Below are 27,570 nucleotides of genomic sequence, written 5' to 3'. Positions count from 1 at the left end.
TCTGACGCCAGCTTCCTTCAGAGAGCTTTAGTATTAGTCCTCGTATGAGAAAGCACATTGCTGGGTAAGGGTGCTTCTGCTGTATTGGCGATCCAGCCTAGTGCTCCCATAGGTTTCTCTATGTGAGGGATCGGGTCACTAGGAAAGGTGTTGGTATTTCATGGGGAGGTGGCAGGTCATTCGACTTGAAGTCACTTTCATTGCTTGCCGCCGAAATGACTGATTCTCAGGATGCCGGGTCGCGGTCTGTCACTCATTCTTTGCACTGGCACATCATGTTCCCACCCTCTGCAGATCCTTAGTTCCAGGGCCTCTGTGGGCACCGACGTCCATGGCTCCTCACCCCCTGCTAAGCCATGATGTGATGTATACAGCTTTGCTCTTCCCCTCACGGGGCATCCCGAGACTTGTTCTCCCCTCACACGCTAACTATCCCATACTTGTTCTCCCCTCACACGCTAACTATCCTGAGACTCGTTCTTCCCTCACACGCCAACTATCCCAGACTTGTTCTTCCCTCACACGCTAACTATCCCAGACTTGTTCTCCCCTCACACACTAACTATCCCAGACTTGTTCTCCCCTCACACGCTAACTATCCCAGACTCGTTCTTCCCTCACACACTAACTACACACTAACTATCCCAGACTTGTTCTCCCCTCACACGCTAACTATCCCAGACTCGTTCTTCCCTCACACGCTAACTATCCCAGACTTGTAGCACAGGCACCTCCCACAAAGGAAACGCTGTGTAAGCAGTTTTTAAGCTGAGTTATTTAGGGGATAACGACAAGTCTGTACATAATTAGCACAGATCCTTTTTATTTTTAGGATATTTCAGATCTATGGTTGATTGAAAGTGCGTATGTGGAACTCATGATGCTGAGAATTGACTGTGTTTGCAGTTTCTTTAAAAACCAGAGTGCCTAGTATAAAATGGTTTTGGAAATTTACAATCAAAGTATACCTATAAGCCATAAAGCCATCCAGGGGGCTTTACTCTTCTTTCCCTGGTTGGCTGCCGTGGGGTGTTTGTGAGTGTTTCTGGGCTCGCAGGTGCTTCCCACAGAGCAGAGAGAAACAGTGACATGGTCTCAGTGCGGTGTCCTGCCTTCACTTTGTCTCAGGTGGGCAGTGCTCATAATTCTCTCCATTAGGAGGGAGACTGACAGTCCTGTGTTACTCAGGGCCACTTTTGTCATTTCTTTCCTAGAGGTATATCGCCACCGGAGAACTGGGGAAGGCCACGGACACACTGGATTCTACCGGGAAGGTAACAGAGGAGAAGCCATATGGTAAGGAGCCCCTAAGGCCACTCCCCTCTGCTGATAAGAAAGTTCCTGCGATTGCAGGATGCAGAACTTAAGGTTTAGTAAAGACTTTGGAAGTACCTTCCCCCACCCCGAGAGGAGTGTTTGTAATGTTCAGAACTACGTGTAAGTATAGCTGGGATTCAGGCTGGTTTCCCCCGTGAACGGGTAACAAGACACAGTTATTGTCATGTTGGATTTGACCCGTGTCACGCCTCTATTTTTTTTTTTTTAAGTGACTTCCCAGCTGTTGGAATGAATGTGCCTGAGTGAGTGCTGTGAAAGTCACCACGTGCCTGTGTTTTGGCGTGAAAAGATCCAACAGGGGAGAAGTAATTCTCTGAAATGGAGGGAACTCCCCAGGGCCCACCTGCGTTTGTGTGCCTTTCATACTCTAAGAAGGGTACATAAATGACCTGGTCTCCTAGCAACCCACAGCGCCCGGGGTATTTATAACGCAGCACTCGCGGCATTGCCAGTGAGTTCACCTGTGTGGTGTGTCGCCGATGGTGAAGTATTCGTAAGCATTCTGGCTTTCCCCCATGTCTGACACTAACTCCCCTCGGTTTGGCTGCAGACAGCGTAGTGTCCGCTTCCCCGTGCCTGTATGTTGATTGCCCTCATGACATATTCCACATCATGCCAGTAGCGAGACCAGGCTTTTCTTGCTGACGCAGCTTCTCTTGCCCTGCTGACACCCCTGTGGCACTTGGTATGTGGTTCAGTTAGTCAAGCAATGTAATGAAAATTAAAAACACTCACTTATTTCCACACTTTGGATGTTGAATTACCCTTGACATTGGTATTAGAATTAGTAAACGCTAGCAGACCCTTACCCGGCTGAAGTCCAGCTATGACTTGGAGCTAGTGGAGTTGAAAGGGAAGACAGGCACCTGACAAGAAGCGACGCAGACTCTCGGGGTTTGCCAGGGGGCTGCCCTCCAGTCAGTGCACATAGACAAGTAAGCCTCCTGTGTCCTTATCCCCACTGGCCAAGCATAGCGGGGAAGGGAGCTTCAGAGCTGTGGTGGAACAGGAAGCACGGCCGGAGGAAGCTTTAACTTCCGTCTGCCATGACCTAGCCTGGGCTGTGAGCATTTCCTACCTCTTTATCTGCCATCTCCTAAGTAGTGATGCTTTAGCTTCCTGTTGTACTGAAAGGTGTCTGGGCGCCACACAGACACGTCATGACCCCGAGGCTGGAGCAGTAGCTGAGGCAGAACTGATAGCAACTGGACTAGGGAGCTGGGGGTTGAGCCAGAGACTTCTGTAGTTAGCCTTGAGTATCAGGCGATACTCCCTGATTCCCGATGCCTTGTGAGGACAGTAAGGAGGTGGTCAGCGGTGACCCAAGCTTGAGGTTATAAAACTGGCTGGGGAATGCTGCCGCCCAGGGGAACACTTTCTTTTTAACAAAGAAGCATTTGTTAATTTGTACCTTTGTTTATGCTAAAGAAAGCTCAGAGTTAGAGAGAGACTTGGTGGGTGAAGTGATTTGCTGCTCAAGTGTGAACCCCTGAGTTCTAATCCCCAGGACCCAGGTAGGTCTGCATCCATACTCGGATCTCGAGATCCAGCACAGGAGACTCCAGTATCATGGGCCTGCTTCTTTGGCATCTGCAGCAGCAAGCATGGTGGCGGGCAAGGACTCGAGGTTCTGACCTCTACATGTGTGCATGGATGGGCACTCCCCCACAGACACACACATGCATTCTCAAACACACACTTACACATGCACATGTCCTCTCTCTCACACACACAGATACTCACATACACACACAGACATTCACATGTACATGTACACACACACAGATCCTCACATGTACATGCACAGACACACATACACACTCGCACAGACACATGCATGCCTTCTCAGACACACACTTACACATGCACATGCCCTCTTTCTCACACACACATACTCACATATACACTCACACAGAACCCATTCACATGTACATGCATACACACACACAGAGATACATGTACGTGCACAGACACACTCACATACACACTCACAGACATTCACATGTACATGCATACACACACAGAGATACATGTACATGCACAGACACTCACATACACACACAGACACTCACATGTATATACACACTCAGACACTCACATGCACACACACATTCACATACACACATACATGCACTCACACACATACACACTCACACACACACTCACATGTACACACACACTCACATACACACTCACAGACACTCACATGCACACACACACTCACATGTACACTCACACAGACACTCACATGCACAGGCACACGCACACACACACACATTTTTAAAAGCTAAAGAGTAGCTTTCATGGGACGCCAGAGAGGCACGCCCGTCACACTGTTTGCCGAGCAGTATTTGAGACTGGAGGATGACAGCTCCAGATGTTCTTAGCAGATTGGCAGGATTTTTTCATTTCCCTCAGTAAATCATCAAATATTTGCTATCTGAAGCCACAGTGGTGAAGCCACCAAGGACAAGAAAAGGGGGGTTAAAGTCTAGCTTCTGCCCTAAGGGGGAATTGCTTACAGTCCTCTGAGGCAAGTGTTTCATGTGCCTTTGTAGTGTTATCCTGAAATAAAATCGGAGCCTGGACCTGTCTGCAGACACATACACTTAAAATCAACACAGTGCAGTCCACGCACTGTAAAGAAGGAATAATTTGCACCAAGTAACCGCTGTGTAGATGCAGATGCTAGGACACTGCAGCTCTGGAAGCAGCAGCTATGAACCACCGACTGTGGTGACAGGCCTTGTGTCAGTGACTCAGTACGTGGAACGCTAGGAAGAATGACTTGCTTTGAGATGTACGGTGAAGTTCTAGCATCTCCTCATGCTGGGTCCTCGTCTTACCGGTGTTAAAGCTTTGTTATCAGCTTTTATAGAGTGAGCACAGATAAATCCACAGTCCAGGTCTTTGTCACGAAGAGAACTCCCAACTACGGTTCTGGAACCCTCCCTCCCTGCCCAACGGGAGCCACGGCCCTTCTGCCTTTTCCCAGTGTAGACTAACTTCCGAGTTACGGTGAGAAGCCTTACACAGCGTGTGTCCTTCTATGTCTGGATTCTCCCTGTGTTCATGTGAGATTTATCCACGAAATTACATGCCACCATCTTGAAGTCTTTTTATTTGCTGTGCTTGCTTGTACATACCACTTCACATGCACATACCACTTCTCATGCACATACCACTTCTCATGCACATACCACTTCACATGTACATACCACTTCACATGCACATACCACTTCACATGCACATACCACTTCACATGCACATACCACTTCACATGCACATACCACTTCACATGCACATACCACTTCACATGCACATACCACTTCACATGCACATACCACTTCACATGCACATGTAATGTACACAGCACGTTCTCTTTTAAAAAAGATCTACATATTTATTTCATGTGTTTATGTGAGTTCCTGTGTGGGCATGTGTGCACATGCACATGTCTACACTTCATGTATGGCATTTGATCCCCTGGGACTGGAGTTATAGGCGGTTGTGAGCCACCATGTGGGTTCTGGGAAAGAAACCCAGGTCCTCTGCAACAGCAGCCAGTGCTCTCATCTACCGAGCATCTCTCCTGCCTGCACGTTTGTCTGGCTTTGCTGGGTGCTGGATCCAGTACCTCATGCATAGCGACAGGTGCTGTATATCACTGAGCATTGGACCTAGGCCTCTTCAGTTAGTAGACATGCGGGTTGTTCTCAGTTTGGAATTTCACAGAACAAAACTACACTTTGAGCTCATTTCTCTTGTGTTTGGACTCTTAGAGCTGGGTTCCAGTGTGCTCAGGTGTTTAACTGCGCTGGAAATGTACAATGGTTTTTCAAAGTCGTGTTTCCTCAACATTATGCAAGTTCCATGTGGCCCAAACCTTGAACAGCCCGTCATGTCAATTCATGTGATTTACTTCATGCGTTCCAGTGAGTGGGCAGCAATCCGCTGACCTGTGGTGGCTTTTGGCAGGGGCAGGGCAGGACAGTGCCTTAGCATTCTGTTGCCCACTTCCTTCTCTGGCGAGTTGTCTCACTGAGTGTTTGAGTAAAGAGCTCACATCCGCCTGCCTGTGCGTGCGCGCGCGCGCACGCACACACACACACACACACACACACACGACTTTGTTAAACAAGAAAATATTTTTCTGTGTTCTAGAGATTTTTATTGCTTTGCCTCTGGCATTACATGTCCAGTCCTTTTTTTTAACCTTCGAGGATATCCAGTTGGCCTACTTTCTCCACGATTCTGCACGCCACAAATCAGGAGCCTCAGTAGGTGTGGGTTTGTCTGGAATCTGCATTATCAGTTCAGCGAGCTGGTCCCTCCTTGTCTCAGCACCAAAGGATCTGCTGTCGTAGAGAAAAAATAGATCTGCCCACCTTGGGTATTACAGACCCTCCCCCCCTTAAAAATAGCTATTTTATTGAAAGAGCTCACCTTTTCTCTTTTGCAGAAATTTGATATCTTTTAAATCATGAACAGGAAGTGGGTTTGCAGAGGGGTGGGAGGCAAGTCTTGTGCAGGAAACCGTGGCTGCCCTGGGTTCATGAATGGGGGATTAGCCATGTCGTGTCCAGAAGACAGCGTTAACAAACGTTTTCTTTGAATTCTTTCATTTTGTTTTCTCCATATTCAAATGTAAACTAACTGCACGTTTCTGGAGTTGATCCAGCATGGTCAGCATGTATTATGTACTGTACGTCACAGGTGAAGATTTGGCGGGGGGTGGGGGGGGCTGGGTCTGTGGGGTTTATATTTGTTTTCTCTCCCCTGGCCCTGGGCCTAAGAATTAGGTTGATGTGAGATCTCTCTCTCTCTCTCTCTCTCTCTCTCTCTCTCTCTCTCTCTCTCTAAGATTTATTTTATGAATGTTGAGTACACTGTCACTGTCTTCAGACACACCAGAAGAGGACATCTGATCCCGTTACAGATGGTTGTGATGTGGTTGCTGGGAATTGAACTCAGGACCTCTGGAAGAGCAGTCAGTGCTTTTAGCCGCTCAGCCATCCCTCCAGCCCGATGTCACTGTTTAAATCTGGTGTTGGCTTTGTGGTGCTTGCGCGCATAAACCCAGGCCTCCACGGTGGCCTCGCCTCTGAGCTGTGCTCTTGCCCTGCTTTTCTTGGCTTTTAACAGCTTTCCCATTTTCTGTCCAGTTGAAATTACTTCTTTTTCTACTTTTCGTAGTGCCTACTGGTAACACCAGATGTGCTTTTATAAGGAAAGTTTCGGATTACAAACTTTTAAACTCGCTGTTTTAAACTCCTGTCTGCTGTTCTGTTGCACACTTCATTGTACGGGTGTTTCTCCCCACGGTCCTGTCTAGTGGATCTGAAATTCCAAACTTAGTCGGCGTGAAGTCGTTCCTAGTGTTCCCTTATGATTCTTTTGATGAATATGGAACTTTATAAAACTATAAGAAAAGACAAAGTAACTTTTCCCCATCAGCTAAGTCTGCCTGCTGTTCCCCTGGGGCCCTTTGTTAGCTTTCTCACTGGGAGTTAATTTCTGTGTATGATCTCAGAGGGGTGTGTGAGCGTATGAGTGTGCGCATGCAACTGGGTATTAAGCTATTTCAGTGCCAGGTTTTCAAAACCTGCTCCTTCTTTCTATACCTTTGAGCATCTGTCAAACACCAGGGGCCTCATACACTTGCTTTATTCTGCAGTCCCCTCTGTCCTTCTGTCTGTCTGCCTGTTTTTTTTTTTTTTTGTTGTTGTTGTTGTTGGTTTTTTTTTTTTTTTTTTTTTGGTTCTTTTTTTTTGTTTCGGAGCTGGGGACCGAACCCAGGGCCTTGCGCTTGCTAGACAAGTGCTCTACCACTGAGCTAAATCCCCAACCCTTGTCTGCCTGGTTTTATGCCCGTTGCTCTGTCTGATGACGAGAACATTGAGCCATAGGTTGTTAGTACTCTGACTGACTTTCCATGATTTCTGTACAAGTTTTGAGTACCCCCCCCTCTGTATCTCTCCATCTCTCTCTGTGTTTCACTCTCCTGCTCTGTACACATCTCTGTCTCTGTCTCTCCCTCTCCCTCTCTATCCCTCTGTACCTTACTCTTCCCCTCACACACACAGACTGGATGTGTGGGGTGTGTGTGTATGTGCATGTGCATGTGTGTGTATGTGCACACGTGCGCGCATGCATGCTTGCTGAGATTTCTACCTTTAGTTGATCCTATCTCTCTGTAGAGTCTCCCAACCCAGGAAACAAGATTAGCTCTCCCTATGTAGGCCATTAGTTTGGGCAGCCATACTCCTAGATTTCAGGGTGCTCATTCATGTCTTAGGATATGAAATTGTTGTGTGTTTCATATTTTGGTGCTCTTCTGACTATTCATTTCTCCTGTATAGAATGGGATGGTTTTACATATTAATCTTTCACTGTTCAACCTTGTTTAACACATCTGTACAAATTGCTTTTTATTTCAATTCTTGGGATACGTCTAGGCTGATTTTCAGACCTATGCTAGTGGCTTCTAGCTTTTTTGGAGTCTATGGTGAGTGTCTAAGGTGTACAACAGGTCCTTCTGTGTGCAGATCTTTGTAACAGCTTTTGACAGTGATTATGTTTGTAATTTATACTGATTCACTATATGTATGTATAGCTTAGAACTCAGCCAGGTCTCATAAATCAATCTCTCTCTCTCTCTCTCTCTCTCTCTCTCTCTCTCTCTCTCTCTCTCTGTGTGTGTGTGTGTGTGTGTGTGTGTGTGTGTGTGTGTGTGTGTACTTGCCTCAAATCCTGGCTCTCCCTGACTCCCCACCCACTAACCTGCTCATTGGAATCCTGATCTTTACCTGAGAGTCGCTCTCTACCATTCCATGCAGAAGCACATTCTAAGGGTGTTGCCTTTCCCTTCTCCTCTCAGAGAGTACAGCCCTCACTAGATGGAATAGCCAGGAATGGTGGTTGACTGGTCAGTCCTTTTCTGGCTTAGCAGCTGCTGTGGTCACAGGACTGTCCAGTTATGACTTCTTGTGGTACAACATTGAGCTTCACTCTGTCCTTCTGATTTTCGCTCTGTTGTTCAGGTATCAACCCCTGTGCTGTGTGCATGGAAGGACGGGTGCATTGTAAGCAATCAGTGATTGTATAGCTTGTTCACGTACATGTTAATTTCATGGGGATGAAGTGTGTGTGTGTGTGTGTGTGTGTGTGTGTGTGTGTGTGTGGTGTGCATGTGTCCGTGTGTCAGTGTGTGCAGTGTGTGTGTGTGTGTGTCTCTGTGTGTGTGTGGTGTGTGGTGTGTGTGTGTGTGTGAGTGTGTGTCTGTGGTGTGCATGTGTTCATGTGTCCGTGTGTGCAGTGTGTGTGGTGTGTGTCTGTGTATGTTCGTGTGTATGTGTGTGAATGTGTCTCTCTGTGTATGGTGTGTGTCTGTATATGTCCATGTGTATGTGTGTGAGTATATCTCTGTGTGTGTTTCGTGTGTCTGTGTGTGTATGTGTCTGTGTGCATGTGTCCCTGTGTGTGTGTATGAGTGTGTGTCTGTGTGTGCATGTGCATGTTTAGTGTTGGAGATTGAACTTGGGACATTTTTTTCTTGTTAGGCAGTTGATTTACCGTGGAGCTACAACCCAAGCCTAGAGAAATACTTTTTAAAATGCAATTCAAATGAATGCTTTCACACTGATGGCTCCTTATTTACTGAACAAAGAGTGAGATACCCAGGCCCCTTTGCACCTGAGCTATGCCTCTCTTCTCTAAGTTCATCACTGGGTATCTCTGATGTGGAGAATTTTCTTCTGCATTTTTTTATGTAGAGGCATCTGATTGGACGAATGCTGGGCTTCAGACACAGCCGGCAGGCTTCACTGCATGCACATGTGCCACAGGCTTGGGTTTTATTATCAAGTAACCTGTTCTTTGGGCTTCCATCTGGTCGTCCTAACATTGGATAAATTATTGGCCTTGGTGACTTCTAAATGTCCTTCAACCTGGAGATTCTATTACCCTGAGCAAATTAAATTTCAGCAAGAACGTCTTGAGTACCATCTTTATAGCGTATGTTACCTCAGAGGAAAAACGGGCTTTGTCTTCAAAGCCCAAGATCTCGTTGGTGAGCTAATAGCTTAGCATGCTATGGAAAATGGTAGAACGATCAGCACGTATCACAGATGCCTGAGCTAGAAAGTATGATGAGAAGGAGCATGTCTCGGTGTCTGTCTGTCTGTGTATGTGCCTCTGTGTGTGTGTGTGTCTATGTATATGTCTATGTGTGTGTATATGTGGTTCTGTGTGCTTGTGTGTGGTGTCTGTATATGTCTTTGTGTGTGGTGTCTACATGTATATATGTCTGTGTGTGTGTGTGTGTGTATCTGTGTGTCTGTATATGTCTATGTGTGTGTATATGTGGTGTCTGTATGCTTGTGTGTGGTGTCTGTATATGTCTGTGTGTGGTATCTGCATGTAGTATATATGTCTCTGTGTGTGTGTGTATGGTATGTCTCTGTGTGTGTGTCTGTATATATATCTGTGTGTGTATGTGTGTGTGTCTATGTATATATCTGTGTATCTGTGTGTCTGTGTATATGTCTGTGTGTGTGTCTATATATCTCTGTGTGTGTATCTGTGTGTCTGTGTATATGTCTGCGTGTGTGTGTGTGTATGTGTGTCTGTGTCTGTGTATATGTCTGTCTGTGTGTGTGTATCTGTGTGTCTGTGTATATGTCTGCATGTGTGTGTATGTGTGTATGTGTGTCTGTGTCTGTGTATATGTCTGTGTGTGTGTGTATCTGTGTATATGTCTGTGTGTGTGTCTGTATATATATCTGTGTGTGTATCTGTGTGTCTGTATATATGTCTGCGTGTGTGTGTATGTGTGTATGTGTGTCTGTGTCTGTGTATATGTCTGTGTGTGTGTGTATCTGTGTATATATCTGTGTGTGTGTGTATCTGTGTGTCTGTGTATATATCTGTGTGTGTATCTATGTATATGTCTGTGTGTGTGTCCAGGTGCACACACACGCATCAGTGAGAGAGTCACTGAAGCAGCACAGAAGCGAGCACACTGGCAGAACAGGGATGTCAGGGAGGAGCAGAGCCGGGCAGGAACAGAAAGCTGTCTGGTCTGGCTTTGAACCGCCCGGCTGAGTTCACACACCGTAGCAATTTTACCAGCCATGGCATCTTGTTAGCGAGTTCAGCCTGGTGGTGGCAGAGGCTGTTCCGTTTAGCCTAACTAAGGTGCCCCTGCAGTCACTTCCTAGTGTCACAGTAGAGTGGGACCCAGCCTCTGAGCCCCATGGCTGAGCAGGGAACAGGGCAGAGCTCTGTGCTGGGGGCTGCAGCGCCTCACTGAGTCTTGTTCGTGTTTAGTTACAAGGTCATAGTGAGGCCAAGACCGTCTTGCTGGGTGCTCACAGTATTCCCCTGATGCCCTTTTTTATCATGGGTTTGGAACAATTCAGAGCACAATAATTTTTGATTAATATTTAAAAAAAAAATCAAATATACATTTACCCTAAAGTTTAAATTTTCTGAAAAATAAGAACATTGGCTGTGATCTAAATGAGTTATAGAATGTTTCCAAGGCCTGGTTCTTTCCTGAAGCAGATGTAAAGACTCTTCTACAAGTATGGAAACCCAGATCCTGAGCTCGCGTGCTGCGCTTTTGACCATCTGCAGGCAGAGAGTGATTTCAGCACCGCGTCCTTCTGTCAAATGCACCGAACAGACCTGAGAATGTGTCTGACACGCGGAGAGCGTTATAAGTCTTTAAATCTTCTAAAATCCACCTTTGAAAATGCTTACGGAGCATGCCAACGTCCTTGCTGCGTGGATTCCTTCTCCGTGCTGGTTTGTCTTTAAGCTGACTAAGAGTGATCGTTTAAAAGCAGAGGGGAGTCCCAAGAGCAGAGCAGGGTCGGGAGACAGATCAATAGCTCTGCTTGGAGACGGAGGCGAATGTGCGTGTATGAAATTTATTCCACAGCATAGAACAGTTTTAAATTCTATCAAGCGAAACTGACGGCACAGCTGTGCCCGCTGTCCTCTCTGCTGTGACAGACACTGGACAGAGGGCCCAGAGGCAGGGAGCTCAGCCGCGCGGGTGTTATCCGCCTGCCCTGTCATCACCCTGTATTGATCGCCATAGGACCGCGTCTGTAGCTAATTTCATATCTTTCTTGGAGTTTTCTAAAGACACCGTCAGAATCACCCGTGCATATATGATGCATTCTTTTAAAGCAAGGAGTAACTGGGGTAGGGTGGGAATCCAACCGGGGGAATTAAGTGTCTATAAAAATTAACATTCGTTGTTTTCATCTCACTGATGCTTATTTTATTCTCTTCATCGAAGGCAGCATTTGGCCTATGGGACTTGCACTGCAGTTTCACTGTTTTTATTCATTCATTCTTTTAAAATTAATCTTAATTTTTTACATGTCTAATTACACCACATGTGAACTAAATGGTGGGATCAAGGCTAAAGCAAGGGCCCTGGAGAGTCTGGGGTTCATGATAGGGCAGAAGGCAGGTCCAGACATTTCATTTGTGAGGCTGTGCAGAGAGCTCGCCACATGGCAAACTCAAGTTTTGCTTTTTGGAATGTTTAGATTTTTATTTTATTTATTTTTAGTTTTTGCTATTGTTTTTAACTTGCTATTGATTCTTTGTGAGTTTCGCATCATGTACCCCATCCCCTCCTATCCAGTCTGCCCTTGCAACATCCCCCCAAAATAAAAAGCACACACACAAACAAAACAAAAATAAAAAGCCCAAGTCATAGGCAGCTTCTCATTGCAGAAGCACTAGTGTGCCCCACAGTCTATCCCTCTGTCCACATATCTTCACTTGCAAATGCTTACTGAGTCACTGGTCTGTTTCAGGGTCCCTGGTTTCTGTGAAACCATCAACACTGGATCCTCACCGGGACTCCTCCCGGTTCTTGTTGCCCAGTGTCATGGAGATCCTGCAGCTTTGATCAACAAAACTGGCTGGCATTTCCGTGTGCCCCATCAGTTCACAGATGGTGTAGATTTTGGGGTGGACCACTTCAGAGCCCTGGATTGGTCTTGGTGGCAGCTAAACTGGGCAGCTCACTGGCTCTCCCTTACAGGTGCCCCCAGGGCAAGCTCTCCTGCACTGCTCTGGCTTGGCCACCCATCAGCAGGAGGCAGGGTCAGATCTCCTGCTTCCCTTGGGACCGACTCACCCACTCCCACATTTCTCAGGCAAGGCACAAGGCCCTCTCCCAAGTAATGCAGATAAGGAGGGGCAAGACTAGCTCTCCTGCTCTCAGATGTTGGGGCCAGTTCCCCTGACTGCCGCAGGTGGTGAGCAGAGAGTTGGGAGAGGGCATCACCCCCTTGTCCACCCCACCTCATGGCAGATGAGAGGTGGGAGCAGCTCTCTGGTGCTCATGCCCATGGGGCCAGCTCACCTGCACCTGCCCCACCAGGGTCACCTCTACTGTGCTGCCCAGGTGAGGTGTAGGGTACACTCTCCTGAGTGTGGCAGCTGGCAAGGGGCAGAGTGAGTTCATTCCCTCTCATGACCCTGGGACCAGCTCTCCTGACTTCTGCAAGTGGTGAAGGACCAGGGAGGGAGAGCATCATTGCTGCACCCACACTGCCTCCCAGCAGAGAAGTGGTGGGGTCAGATCTACAGCCATGCCCTGAGCCATGCCCCTGCTACCCAGGCCAGCTCCACTGTGCTGCCTAGGTGAGGCTCAGGGCCTGCTCTCCCAAGTGCTGCTGCCAGTTAGAGATGGGGCTAGCTCTGCAGAGTCCCTCAGTCTGAGGGGGAGAGCCAGTTCTGCACAGCCCTCGAACATCTACAAGGTCCCAGGTAGCTTTCTCTAGTGGTAGCAAGAGCTGTGGACATTGACACCGACCCCTGACCCTGCATAGCCACAGATCCAGACCTGGCTCTTAGTGGTAGGTTGGGCAGCATGGCCTCAGATGGTTACTGGCTACACACAGAAGGCTGTTCCTTCCATACCTCCAGTTCGACCTCTCTCCATAATTCTCACACTGTTCTGTTTCTCTTTCTCTCCTGTCTGTCCACCACGTGCGTGTACATTGTAGTGGTTCCCACTGCAGGTGTGTCTCTGGGTGACCTCCTCTGTCCACACTGCATGTCACGGAGCAATGTGCCCTTAAGTGGCATGGTGGCAGGCAGGTCTGTGGACATCCTCCTGTGTTGGACTCTGTGTCCTCCACCCCGCCCAGTCCTCTGTGGAGCGGAGGGCGGGTCTCTCTTTCCTCAGCAGCACCTTGAGGCATGCATGGCGGTTGGCAGATCTCCAGATGTCTTCTGCTTATTTATTTGTGTAGCTGTTACCTACGAACATCTATACTACCGTGTACCTGGTGCCTTGTCAGGCCAGACAGGGCGTCAGAATCATAGAGGGTTGTGAGCCACTGGGTGATTGCTGAGTGTTAAACTCAGGGTCTCAGGAAGAACAGCCAGTGCTCTTAACCACTGAGCCATCTCTCCAGCCCCTGTAATTCCTGTTTTATTAGAAAAAAATGACTTCACAGTTGGGGCTGTTGCCTCTGTGGCCATTGTCATCTTCCCTTGGTTCATTTTTGGCAGATAAAATAACACAAGAAGATATCGAAGGCATTCTGCAGAAGTTTACTGGGAATATAATGCAAGTACCCCCCCTGTAAGTGCAGTTATTGAATTTATGTTTAATTGTATCATCTGTTGGTTAACCATTAATTAGAATAAGGTGGGCCTCCTTCTGCCATGTTTGATTCTGGACATTGTGTATTAGAACAAAGAGATGAGCCCACCCAGCTCGGATGCAAAGCCTGACCCCAGGGCAAAGCTGTGTTTCCCTCTGCTGGATGTCAGCGCAGCCTGGCCTCTGTGCACCGTGCTTCACTGGCTTTTCAGGTCTATCTGTAGACAGAGGCCAGAGAGGCCACTGTCCCGCAATTACAGTGTAAGAACCGTGCAGGAGTGACAAAATGGTGACTCACGGTCCCAAGTGTTTCCTGTTTGGCCCCAGAATATTTTAATTTTTTAAATAATCTTTTTAAAGATTTTTTTATCTTACATGAGTGCCCTATCCACATGTACACCTGCACACCAGAAGAGGGCATCAGATCCCAGGATCGATGGTTGCAAACCACCGTGTGGTTGCTGGGAATTGAACTCAGGACATAGAACAAAACACCACAGCCCAGGAAGCTATTTCTCATGGTGAACACCTGTTTTCATGAGGTGTGTCGCATGGCAAAGGGATGAAGGCATTTGTCTGGGGTAACATCCCTGCCACGAGGGCTGTTTCTGACCTGGATGCCCTCCGAAAGGCCTCTCCCCTTGATGCCATCATCTTGGTACTTGGGATTTCAGCAGGTGACTGGGAGGTGGAAGCACCACTCCGCCATGTCCGTGTGAACATCACTGTTTGACACAAAGGCCTGCGTGCCTACAGGATGCACCAGGACATGTTACTGACAGTTCTTTTAGGATTTAGGTTTCTTCAAGATTTTTCTCAAATATAAAGCTTTTACATTTTTTCAGCAGAACCTGCATTAAATGTTTGAATCATTTGTTAAACTAAGTTAAATATAAGTCTATCATACATGAACTGCTTTAGCATTCTCTGTGGTTATCCACAAGTTTGTGATGTTTACCGTGTGAGACTTTCCGGGAGAAACTGTCCCTGAGCTGGGGACTAGTGAAGGGCGCTGATAAGGTTGCCTATAGGAACATTAAAGAAGAAAATGGATGCTGTTCACTGCTTACATCTGTCTCAGATGCACAGGGACTTGGTCCTGAGCCAGCGGCAGGCCCTGAGCAAAGACTAGTTGATTTCAGGAATGCTCCCAGTGTGAGAGGCTCATCATCCTTCGCTCCCTGCTGCCTAGGACTCCTCCCTCAGCCTCTTACCGTCTCATTCCCACTCTCTCCTTATGCACAAGCTATTCTGCACTGAAGAAGGATGGACAGAGACTCTCAACGTTAATGAAGAGAGGCGAGACTGTTGAGGCCAGGCCGGCCAGGCCAGTGACTGTTCACAGCATCTCCCTCCTGAAGTTCCAGCCACCATTCTTCACGCTAGGTAAGACGTGAGACAGTCTGCTTCGCCTGTATACATTTGTGCTTTGTGTGGGGCTATTTTTACATGGTTGGAACGGATCTCTGTGGTCTTGGAATTGTTTTGAATGTCAGAAAAGTTATGGTTTGATTTCACAGGAGGCAAATGTAACTAGCCTCTTAGAGGTTCAGAGACAACAGGACTAGACTGGCTTTCGCATGTTTTATGATCATCTTACTATAAACCTGGGAGTAATATACCTAGGATCTCTTTAGTGGAGTAAGGAGAGGATGTGTATTTTCAAGATTTTAGAGTTGGGGCCTGGAGCGATAACTCAGCGGTTAGAAGCACTGACTGTTCTTCCAGAGGACCTGGCTTTGATTCCCAGCACTCATGTGGTGGCTTACAACTGTCCACAACTCCAGTCTCAGGATCTCTGACCTCTGACCTCTTTGGGAAGGAGGTGAGGCACACGATATTCAGACCTACATGCAAATAAATACTACACATGTAACAAAGTAAACATATATGTAAAATTTTTAGTTTTATCTTACAGACACTTTTCCTTACATTTCTCACACTTAACTATGTCTCATTTTAGAGTAAATATTGATTTTTTTTTTCTTTTTTTTCAGAGCTGGGGACCAAACCCAGGGCCTCGCGCTTGCTAGGCAAGCGCTCTACCACTGAGCTAAATCCCCAACCCCAAATATTGATCTTTTAAACAAAGCATTTTTAGTTAATTGGGGCTAAAAGGCAGACTGGTTTTTATCAGCCCCCTTCTCTGTGAACGGCAAGTTACTGATGTGAAAATATCTAAGACAAAAGTGTTCTTGGACACCTGGTTACAGTTTCAGTTCAGGCTGTCAGTTTGAATATGTGATACATACTCCAAGGAAATTAAAAAGCCAAAACACTTGTTTATACAGTTTTAAAATAATACAAGGCTGTATAGTTGTTTGTCCTCAGGCTCCTGAAATTGATCCAACGAATAATTTCACAGTAACTGTGAGTAGAATCCCTTTCCCATGGGACATCCCAAAGCCTTCCCTTGGGATACACAGGAAGTTCCTGCAGACGGTGGTGTCGTTACAACAGGGCTCTGCCTTATGTTTCCTGACTCTGAATGGCTTGACAAATGAACAAAAACAAACAAACAAACAAACAAACAAACAAAAAGCCCAGTTCTACCAAGTCGTCAGTCATATGTTCCATTTGCTCCATGAAAGCGCAGGCCCCACTGCACTGAGAGCAATAAAACGAGAAGGATCGGGTTTCCTGACTGCCCTGAGTCAGAGAAGTGCTGCACTCTATTGACTGGAGAGTGTGGAAGAGCCCGTGTGCCTGGCCCCTGCAAAGGGGTGTCACATATGTCACCAGCACACACGTCACACACACACACACACACACACACACACACACACACACACACACGCACGCACCTGTCTCTTATACACATCTAGATGTGTATAAGAGACAGCATATACACATACACACACACATACACACACGCACACACACACACGCATGCACGCACACACACCAGCTCTGCCCCCCCTTCCTGTCTCAGTTGTCTCAGATGCGAGATGTAGAAAAGCATTTGGATGCAACTAGAGACAAAGGTGGATGCCCCACTCAGGGTGCTGATGAGCTCCTACTGCACGCCCTGCTTTCTGCCAAGCGTGCACCAGGAGACGGCTGTCAGCTCGACGGCACCGTGTGGCTTAGATTTGTTTCATGTTTTGGTTATGTTTTTCTCAGAAATAATTCTGAGGAAACACTCAAGAACACAGGACTCTCCATGTAGTTGGTGTTTGGTTATATATTTTTTCCCCCAAATGCTATAAAATCTGATTTCTGACCACTTCAAGCATAGTAAATGAACTAAGTATACAAATCTGAAAATACTTTTAGCATCCCCAGCTCGTGAGAGCAGAGCTGGGGTTTCTCTTTCAAGTCTATTAAATGAACAAGGCCAAGGTATTAGGTGGCTTGGCTTGCCAGTTAATTTAAAATGTGTTCATGACTTTCTGCCGACTCCACACTCAGACTTTTGAATCTCACAAACACATATGCTGCCAGATGAATAATTTATGGTTTAGCACATAAATATTTTATGGCTCCATTGTTTGCATAGTCGTTTTTACATGTGTTGAAGAGCATCGTTTTTATGTAAAGTGGGGCTCTCTGAGGTCAGCCTCTCACCCAGCGCTGTTAACCTTCCAGATGTTGAATGTGGAGGAGGCTTTTACATCCGAAGCTTGGTCAGTGACATTGGCAAAGGTAAGCAGGGAGTGAATTGTGAACCGTCATGCAGAGAGTAACACTCCTCTCTGGCGGGAGAGGGAAATCTCTGTTCTCCATTTTCCCCGAGTAGTGGCTGAGGAACTGAGCGAACGGCTGTTCTTAGCTCAGATGCATTGTGGGTTTATGATGTGCATTTCTGAGCCCTGGTGGCTGCCATGAGGCGCTGGTAATGGAGGAGGAGCACAGAGACGAGCAGACGAGGAACACAGAGAGAGCGGGTAGAAAGCCTACATTTTTCCAAGTAAAAAGCATTTTAACTGAAAGTAGAGGTCAGGAAAAAAATTTATCCATCTAAAAATTATTTACATTGATTCAAGTCAATTAAAAAAACCTGGAAGCCACAATCTTAAGCACCCAGAAAGGGCAGGCTCTGCCTCCACTGTTCCCTGGTCACAGGACGGTGGGCCGGTCACATTATCCTATTTGCAGAGTATTGGGAATGTTCATGTCCTGGGCTTGCTTCATATGCCAAGTGTGACAAACAAGTGTAAGTTTAAATCCCTGCGTAAGCATTGACTTACCTCAGGCTCTGGGCTCTTGTGCTGGGCTGGCACCCTGAGAGGTCAGAGGTGAGCTCTGTTAACTGGAAGACTCGTGGCTGACCTTGCATTCTTACTTTTGGGTGCCGTAGAACTCTCTTCCTGCGCCACCGTGCTGGAGCTGACCCGCACCAAACAGGGGCCCTTTACACTGGCACAGCATGCGCTCCCCGAAGACAGATGGACCATCGATGACATCGCACGGTCCCTCAAGCGCTGCACGTCCCTTCTGCCAGAGGAGCTGACGTTTAAAAAATCCAAATCCGAGCCGTCCAGTGACCAGGCCTTAAGCTGTGGGTACATAACTCTAAGGGAGACAAAGAGAGAAGACGACACAGTTAAGACGCTTTGAGCCCGGCCGGGGAGGATCATTTCCGGGTTGGTGTATATCCTGACCTGACCCAGGAATGCCCACACACTTCTTCAGGTCTTTGCAAGATGTTGTAATGTCTCTGAATGATGGATCTGACTGGATTCAGATAAATAAGTTTTCTGAATTTGATCTTCCCTTAGTCTTTTTCCTGTGAAAAAGTTGAACAGAATTCTGATCACAGAGGACTGAGGTCTGAGCTGCAGGTCCCACAGAGGTATCATATCCGCTCTGTCAGACTCGGGGAGGGCGCTCATTGTTCTGAAATCCTCTGAATATTCGAAGTGCTCAGTGCTGAGCCGTCCGTGTGCTTGCAGAGCTGTGGCTGCTGGGAAGTGCCGGTGGGCTGAAGTCATCTGTGACTGTGTTTCTTAGATCTTGAAATGAAACGTTTCCCTAATAAATATTTGTGAGTGCACAAACTCCTGCTTCGACCACTGGCAGAGTGGAAATAGCCGAAGAGGTGATTCATTCCATCCCTATTTTCAGCAGAGTTCGGCTCCTGGAGCTGTGTACTCTGTGGCAGCTATTTCTGTGGTCAGCCACATGGTGTCAAGTTACTAAAAAGGGATCTTTCAGAATATAAACTAAAGGGTGTATCTTGAATTAAAATTCTCTGCTGCCCGTTCTTTAGTGCCTCTCCATGACTGCGGAACCTGATCCAGTGACGTGGCTTCTGGAGTCACTAGGAACATGATCACATTTTAAAACAAATTCTTATGAGTGCGTCATTGTTTTGTCATGGGAATGTCTATTCTTTCATTGTGTGTTTTGGGTTCTTGTCTGCAGGACGCTGGAGCTGGAGAGGCGAGGACTCGTCTCTGCACCCCCCCCCCAGCAGGTGGCCCTTGTTACTTCAGCTACCGGAGACACAACACCCACCTCCGGCCTCTGGGCCCCGTGAACACCCAGGCCTCCACACACATAAATAAAATAATTACTTTAAGAGGTATAGAGACTTAGTGCAGGATGCCCCCTCATGTAGCCAGGCTTCCTTCTCTTTCTACCTCCCAAGTGTGGAGACTACAGGCATCACCGCTGTCTCCTGCAGAACTGTAATGCGGTCTACACTGTAGTGAGATCCAGGTCTCCTTCATTTACTAAAGTGTGCTGGAAAGCAGATTTATTAACCTTTCATCAAACACAAGTTTTTATATTCCATACCTTTTCTTTTCAGAGGTTGTTGCCTCTAAAATATTTTAAATAGGTAGGCTGATGGTTTTATTGTGGTTAATGTAATGTAAACCTAATGTAAGACGTTAGGTGCTTCAACAGGGCATTCTCATATACTGGCTACATTCTTAATAAAAATATCAAAGGTAACTCTGGGAGGCAAGAAGGCTCAGCGGGTGACCCCAGGACTGATGACTTGAGTTTTGATCCTGGGCGACCTATGTGAGAGCCTACTCCCCACAAGTTGTCCACAGACACCCTGCAGTGTGCACACACCCATGCCCATCCCGACACACACTAAACAAAAGAATGGAATGTTTTTACATTTAAAGACTAATTATTCGTAAGAGACAAAACAAAACAAAAACAAAACCAACCCCCCCCCCAGTGTTGTATTATGGTAAATTCATAAACTAGAAGTTTTGTAGTTTTGAACCTGGTGTCACGGTGAATCTTTAATCCCAGCATGCAGGAGGCATGGGCTTGTGGCTCTCTGTGGGTTCAAGGTCAGCCAGGACCACAGAGTGAGACCCTGCATGATTATATTTTTTCTTACTCCTTCCTAGTGTCCTGTAATTTGTGTAACCAAAGGTGATGTTAGATCCTGCTGCCCGTTAGAACAACTCAGTCTGCACATAGTGTGTCTTCATGAACAGCTCAAATCTGAATAGACCACACAGCTTAGGGGCTGCTTTTTTCCTTTTTTCAATTTAAAATTTATGTCTACACTCTTCTCATAGAAGAGAGTAGAATTTATGAAAAAGCAAGCAAGTTCTAGAAACAGTAGCCTGTCTTTTCCTTTTGTTTGAAAATCTGGAGAAATTATGTAGATTTTTAAAATGCCCATAATGTTCACATCTTATTGCATTCATTTTGGATTTTATTTTTATATTATATTTTCCTCTTTATTTAGGTGTGCTCTAAAAACTTTCCATATGATTTTATCTGAGTGTGTTTAGTCCTGATGAGTATACCAGTCCTCGGTTCATTTAAACTACTTTCCTGGGGCTGCACACAGGAGCAGCCATTTTCTTAGGACACATTCTTGTAGTGTTATTTTAGGGAAAGCAATGAGAACAGTTCTGTGGCCCCCGGGCTGCAACATTTCATACCACCATTGTTCGGGGATTTCATACAGTGTTATTAAAGTTCTCTGCCTTTGCATGACCTACCTTCACTCCCTGTTCATTTGTATAAATAAACATCTCGGTGGTTTCTTTGTATATTTCTTTGTAAGTTACAAAGTTATTTGCAGTAAGCACTCAGCAGAAGTAGTTTTCCTGGCCTGCCTTAGTGTCTTTCCCAGGACCTGTGATTAAGTGCTCTGACAAAAGGGACCTAAAGAGGAGTGCTTTTCTGGCTGCAGCAGAGGATCCCAGAGCAGGGAGGTCCAGACCCTAGTCACACGCATCTGCAGTGGGGAATAGCAAGCAGCAAATGGTGCTGCTCTGCTGCCTCACTCCATCTTCCGCAGTCTAGGACCCCTGCCCAGGGAACGGCCCTGCACACTGTAGACATAGGCCTCCCTCTTCAATTAACCTGTCAGGATCATCCTCCCAGGCGTGCCCAGGGCCATCTCCCGGAGCACTTGAGAGCCCAGGGCTGGCAGCACCAACAACCTGTGTCTCGCTTTGTAAACGTCTTAGGTTTTGCTGACTCAGTTTCCTCATTCTCCCCCCTTTGCTACCATCAGATGTGTAAATATGAATAATTAAAATTGATTAAAAATTTTAAGTATTCTTAACTTTCACAGGTAGCTGAAACCAAGACCCGAGGTCTGGAATAGCTCAAGATCCATCCTTCTTAAATTTAATCAAAACATCAGAGAAATACATGTGACTTGTGTATTCTAGGCCTTAATATACTTGGCACGACAAAGTCATTTTGCTTACGGGCAAAAAGGAAGTTAGAGTTTTCTGCAGATAGCCCAGCCTGTAACATAGCAAGTCACCTTGCTGTGATTATTTAACTCTTAGGTTTCTGAGAAATGTTGGGCTCGTGTGAATGTTGTTTGGCCTTAAAATCTTCAGGAATTAAAACGACAGGAATTTGTTCTTTTCGGATTCAAAGCTGTGGTTGGTGAACAAGGGATACAATGACATTTCCCCAACTCACGGGGTCCTTCTCTCATGAGTTAACTCAAGGTTCCTGACTCCTCGGGAACCGCCCGCCTATGGGATGCTGGTAAGGTTTATACCCCTCCCCTGACCAGTCGAAATCCATACCAAACTTACAGCAAACATTTTGAGGTTCCATTGGATGGTGAGGAAGAAGGTAATTCAAATCGTATCGTGATCTGGATGGTGCAAAAATGTAGTCCAAGGACAACGTAAAGCAGGGATGCATTTATTAAGACAAAGATAACGTGCAGTTTGGCCACGGAAATTACTGTAACAGCCTTAAAAGTTAAGAAGAGGGACTGCTGTAAGCTATTTTGTTCTCGAGGAGTTGTGTGAGCAGCTGTAGCTTGCCCTGTCCAGCTGTTAAATCCAGATGTCAATCCAGACTCCACGGCCCTCCATTCGGAAATACTGTCACTTACTGTCAAGTAAGTCGAGCTCTCCAATCAGATGTCTTCAGAGTGACATTAAAAACGCTGAGGCCAGTCAGAAAGTTGTTAGGAATTGTTTTCTATTTCATCTCAGAAAGCACACGGCTTCTGTGTCTGTCACTAACCAGCTCTCTGATCGGAGACCAGTCTCTGTCTTTGAGGGACTCCATTTACTCACCTTTGAAGACAAAGGAGATGGTCTGGCTGGTTTCTGGAGCCTTCCACCGTCGAGCATTAGGCTTCCAGCCATAGGTCACTGTGTCCCCGGGACTTGAGATTTACCACATTCATTGGCTCTGAGGATTTTCACCCTTCACCGCTTTGCCTATTACACATCTTCTAGTTACCAGTTCTCTTGCTGTCCTGACCCAGGCTCCCACAGCAAGTACTACCGGTGGGCTGGTCAGCCAGCATGGCCTTGCTCCTGACTAAGTCTCTCTTCTGACTCTGAGTTATCTCTGCAGGGAGAGGACATTCTCTCTCATCCCCACACCTAGCACAAATCTCATCTTGGGACTCTAGCCTCTTGGGTCATCAAAGCTTGAATCGGTTCCTAGAGGCTCCACTCACTAAATGACCATGTTGGGGGTTGGGCTAGTGTGGCATTTGAATGAGAATGCCCCCTACAGGCTCAGGTAGGTGAAGGAATTCTTGGCCCTGGGTGGTGGCACTGTCTGGAGACACTGCCTTGCTGGAGGAAGTCCATCAGTGCTTTGAGATGAAAAGCTCTCTCTCATCGCCTGCCTCGCCCTCCTCTTAGTGTTCATAATTGATGATGTGAGCGCTTAGCTTCCTGCCTCAGTCCCCATGCCTGACTGCTGTGGTGGATCATGACCCCTCTCCGACCACAAACACAAATAAACCTCCCTTCTAAAAGCTGCCTGTGGTCATGGTGTTTATCATAGCACTAATACAAAACCAACGTTCAAACGTCGGGGGTCAGAAACAGGTCCTGGCTGCCACCAGTGGCCATTGCATCCCCTTCCTGTTTCAGGTTAGTATCCACTGTGCTTAGCATTGCCCCTTCACTGTGGTTCCAGGCTGCTCCAGGGCTCTAAGAACCATCCGGACTTGACTCCAACAGTGGAGTCCAGGTCATGAGGTATATGCACGTGAAGTTTTGTTAGCTTCCGGAAACGGCTTTCCAAAGCTTAGCAGCAGTACCCAGGAGCTCTGGCACCTAGGCCCTGGCAGTTCCACATAGCGTTGGTATTAAATATCCTGTTTCTTCTTAGCCACTTAGATGGGTACCTGTGTCATCACAGCCTAGCTTGAATAGCCGCCGCCCCGCCCACTACCCACAACCTCTCCAGTTATGTTTGGCCTGATTGCCTAGTCTCTTTCCTAGTTAATTCTGTTGAGAGGCTTCTAGTTGTTCATTTACTTGAAATTCTGGTTGTTATTTTTTTTTTAGATTTACATTTATTATTTTTAAATCGAAGTACGGGATTTGCATTGGTGTGCGTGTGTGCGCGTGTACATGTGCGTGCACCTGCCTGCCTGCCTGCCTGTCTGCCTGTCTGTCTGTCTGTCTGAATGTGAGTATGTACACAAGTACAGGTGCTCACAGAGGCCAGAGGCATGGGATTCCCTGGAGCCTGAGTTAGACGCTCTAAGCCACCTGACCTGGGTGCCGGGAACCAAACTGTGGTCCCCTGGAAGAGCAGCAAGTGCTCTAGGCCACTGAGCCTTCTCTCCGGCCTTCACCTGAAATTCTTACAGCATGCGCTGTAAAACTGTTTGCTGATTCTCAGTCAAGGCAAACTGTGTCCTCTGCGTTGTGAAGTGGGGTCCTGGGTTCGTCCCACGAATCTTTATCCGTGTGGACAGTTGGCTGCTACAGACATCTCTGCGAGGTGTGGAGATTTGTTCTGCCAGGCACGCCAGAGTCACCTCTGCTCCACGTGTGACATGTGCACGGGGCTCATAAAACAGCTCCAGATACACAGCAAGAGTGGGGAGCCGAAGAGAGACACTAAGGAGCCACTGTTAGAACCGGGGACATCAGCTCTCCCTGTGACTTACAGACAAAGTAGGTAAAACTCAGCAAAACACAAAACCAGACTTGGCTGTGCAGTGGGGACTTTAAACACTAGCAGTCATGTGACCTAAGTAACTTTTACAGAATGCTCCGCCAGCAACAGCGGAAATGCGGTTGTAAAGAATGAACTTAAGTCGCTACGGGATCAACCATTCAGTCTCCTAGAACAACCTGTAGCAGACTCACAAGATTAAAGTCATGCATTTTACAGTCACATACTGCGTGATCTCCAACCACAATAAAATGAAGACACCAATCAGAGAACTCCAGTATTTGGGTGAAAGACATCACAATGGAAATAATTATGAGTGGAATCACCACCGGGTAAAGCTACAAAATACCCAGAGCTAACAACATGGGTGTTTGTGTCCTGATCACTAAATCTCTGAAAATCTTTTTTGTTTGTTTTTGTTTGCTGAGACAGGGTTTCTCTGTGTAACAGTCCTGGCTGGCCTGGATCTCCCTTTGTGGACCAGGCAGGCCCAGAACTCACAGAGAACCGTTGGCTTCCGCTGCCCTGCACATCCCTGAAAATCCTATAGCCAGTATTATATTAGTTAAAGAAGCAAAAAAAATAAATGCTCTCACTCAAAGACCAGGAACAAGGAGTGGTTGTTTGTATTCCCATCTGTCTTCTGTCCTCCTGTCCATCCCTCCACCCCATCTACTCTTAGTTCTACTGCAGTCAGGGTGACACCCGCACTTCATGGTGCCTGCCAGCTCTGTGTGCTGCCCACAGCGTGTCTGTTCCTGGAATTTGTCACCCTTTGAACTTAATTTACCTTTGACCTTCAGTCCCTGCGACTCAAAGCACTATCCAACATTTTGTTACTATTAGCGTGGATTGGTACTCTCCTGAGGTTTTCTGTACACTTAAATTATGGCTCCCCCATGCTAGGTGAAAAGATTTGGAGATTATTTGGTCTATTTTTGCTTTAAAAGATGGAATCTGCTGCATCCTGAAAATGTTTAAGACAAACTAATTTGCGAAACCAATGTTGACGTTAATTTCAGTTCCTTAGAAGACAGTCAAGGGCTCAGGAGAGAATGCTTGCTGTGCAGACATGAGGACCTGTGTTTGTAGAAAAGCACATGCTTCTGATCCCAGAACTAGGGCGGCAGAGAGAAGAGTCCCTTGGTGCTCCCTGGCTGCCTGGTACTCCCTGTCTTTCTGGTGCTCCCTGACTCCTGGTGCTCCCTGGCTTCCTGGTGCTCCCTGGCTTCCTGGTGCTCCTTGGCTTCCTGGTGCTCCCTGGCTTCCTGGTGCTCCCTGGCTTCCTGGTGCTCCCTGGCTTCCTGGTGCTCCTTAGCTGCCTGGTGATCCTTGGCTGCTGGTGCTCCCTGGCCGGGCAGTCTGCAAAGCCACTCAGGTTGATGTGTGTCCTCCACCCATGCACAGCCCACACCTGCACACTAAAAACCACAATATGTCTAGCAGCAGGCTAATGAAAACATGTAACTTTTCATGTATTGAAGTGCTTTGAAATATCTCATTTCTCATTCTTCCGTCATAAGAGAAGACAGTACAGAAAAATGGCTTCCAACTCCAAATTGTTGCATTAGCGGGGACAGCGCTGAGAGGCTAGGTATCAAGTCACTGATGTGCTCTGGGTTCACAGAGCCGGCAATATGACTGGAGGCTGACTGCTGGTTCGTTTTATTCTGTGTAATTTGCATCAGTGGTCAAAATAGTCACAAGGGACTTCCCTCTGAGGCAATCAGGTGCGGCATACAAAACACGGTCCACACACACAGATAAATAGCAGTGGAGGGCAATACAATGTCATCAGTGTGTTTGCCAAAAAGGGTTTAATGGTCACATCCAACCAGAGGACTGAGAAGGGGTCCCCAATGGAGGAGTTAGAAAAAGGACTGAAGGAGCTGAAGGGGTTTGCAACTCCATAGAAAGAACAACCACCAAACCACCAACCAAAGAGTACACATGGAGCAACCCATGGCTCTAGCCACATGTAGCAGAGGATGGCCTTGTTGGGCATCAATGGGAAGAAGGTCCCTTGGTCCTGTGAAGGCTCGATGCCACAATGTAGGGTAATGCTAGGGCAGGGAGGCAGGAGGGAGTGGTTGGGTGGGGGAGCACCTTCATGGAGGCAGGGGGTTTGGGGATGGGACAGAAACTTTCCAGAGGGGAAACGGGGAAAGGGGATAACATTTGAAATATAAAGAAAATATCCAATAAAAAAAGAGAGAGAGAGAGAGAGAAGGGTTTAACGGAACAACAATTCACTCCTCAGAACACAGGTCCCACTCCTGCGTGTCAGCGTGAAGAGAGAGCAGATGAGGGAGGGAGGGAAACTAGTCCTGTGAAGACAGCAGAGGACACGGCGTGGTCCGCGGCTCCGTAGAGTCTAGTCCGAAGGGAAAATGATCTCCATCATTTGGGATGATGTCGTTTGGAGCCTTGAAGGCCAGGATCCAGTGATGCTTCAAGGGGAGACCGGATCATGTGGCCACTTTATCTTGAGATTTCATGAGCACAGCCAAAGAGGTGAAGCAGGAGGCAGGTACCACGTTAGAAATGGGAGCAGTGCAGAAACGGCACATTGAGGTCAAACGATAAACTGGACTCTCATTAGGTGATGGGCATTTAAATGAATGGCAAAGGAGAAACTGATGTTCCCTTAGTGGTTTGCTTTGTAACAGAGGGTTACGGAATTGGGGGACAAAATGATTAGCATTCGTTCTCTTAAAGGAAATGAAGCCGAAGTTTTGTGTGAGCAGCGTTTTCTTAGCACTGGGTGTATGGTAACAGTTGCCTGTGATGGGATTCCACCACACATACTCAGAGCATGTGGTGTGCAGGGGTCTGTTGACATAGTCCATACTTAACGGCTCCCTAACTGTGATCGATCAGAAACAATAAGTCTTGCTAGTGGTTGAACGTGTGGGCTCTGGGTGACACATTTTCCCAGCCTGCCTGCTGTCATCAGCTGTTACTGATCTTTGGCAAGTTAATTTACTTTCCTGTCTTAAGGTTTTACTGCGGTGAACAGACACCATGACCAAGGCAACTCTTTTAAGGACAACATTTAATTGGGGCTGGCTTATAGGTTCAGTCCAGTATCATCAAGGTGGGAGCATGGCAGCATCCAGGCAGGCACTGTGCAGACAGAGCTGAGAGTTCTACATGTTCATCTGAAGGCTGCTAGCAGAATACTGGCTTCCAGGCAGCTAGGATGAGAGTCTTAAAGCCCATACCCACAGTGACACACCTACTCCAACAAG

General features: G+C 46.9%; 1 protein-coding gene across 2 annotated transcripts in view; it reads left to right on the top strand.

The window, feature by feature from the left end:
* Window positions 1-19,190, top strand: part of Trub1 (TruB pseudouridine synthase family member 1) — a 37,794-nt gene extending 18,604 nt beyond the window's left edge. For both annotated transcript variants that reach the window (XM_032892248.1, XM_032892247.1), the window contains exons 4-8: window positions 1,215-1,296; window positions 13,891-13,963; window positions 15,231-15,370; window positions 17,573-17,629; window positions 18,285-19,190. In XM_032892248.1, the coding sequence (XP_032748139.1) occupies window positions 1,215-1,296; window positions 13,891-13,963; window positions 15,231-15,370; window positions 17,573-17,629; window positions 18,285-18,544 (612 nt within the window). In that variant the 3' untranslated portion in view covers window positions 18,545-19,190. The remainder of the gene's footprint in view (window positions 1-1,214; window positions 1,297-13,890; window positions 13,964-15,230; window positions 15,371-17,572; window positions 17,630-18,284) is intronic.
* Window positions 19,191-27,570: the final 8,380 nt, after the last annotated feature.

The sequence above is a fragment of the Rattus rattus genome, chromosome 2 (assembly GCF_011064425.1).
Source record: "Rattus rattus isolate New Zealand chromosome 2, Rrattus_CSIRO_v1, whole genome shotgun sequence".
NCBI lineage: Eukaryota > Metazoa > Chordata > Mammalia > Rodentia > Muridae > Rattus > Rattus rattus.
The sequence above is the reverse complement of the archived record's forward strand: the minus strand, read 5'-3'. Positions and strand labels throughout refer to the sequence as shown.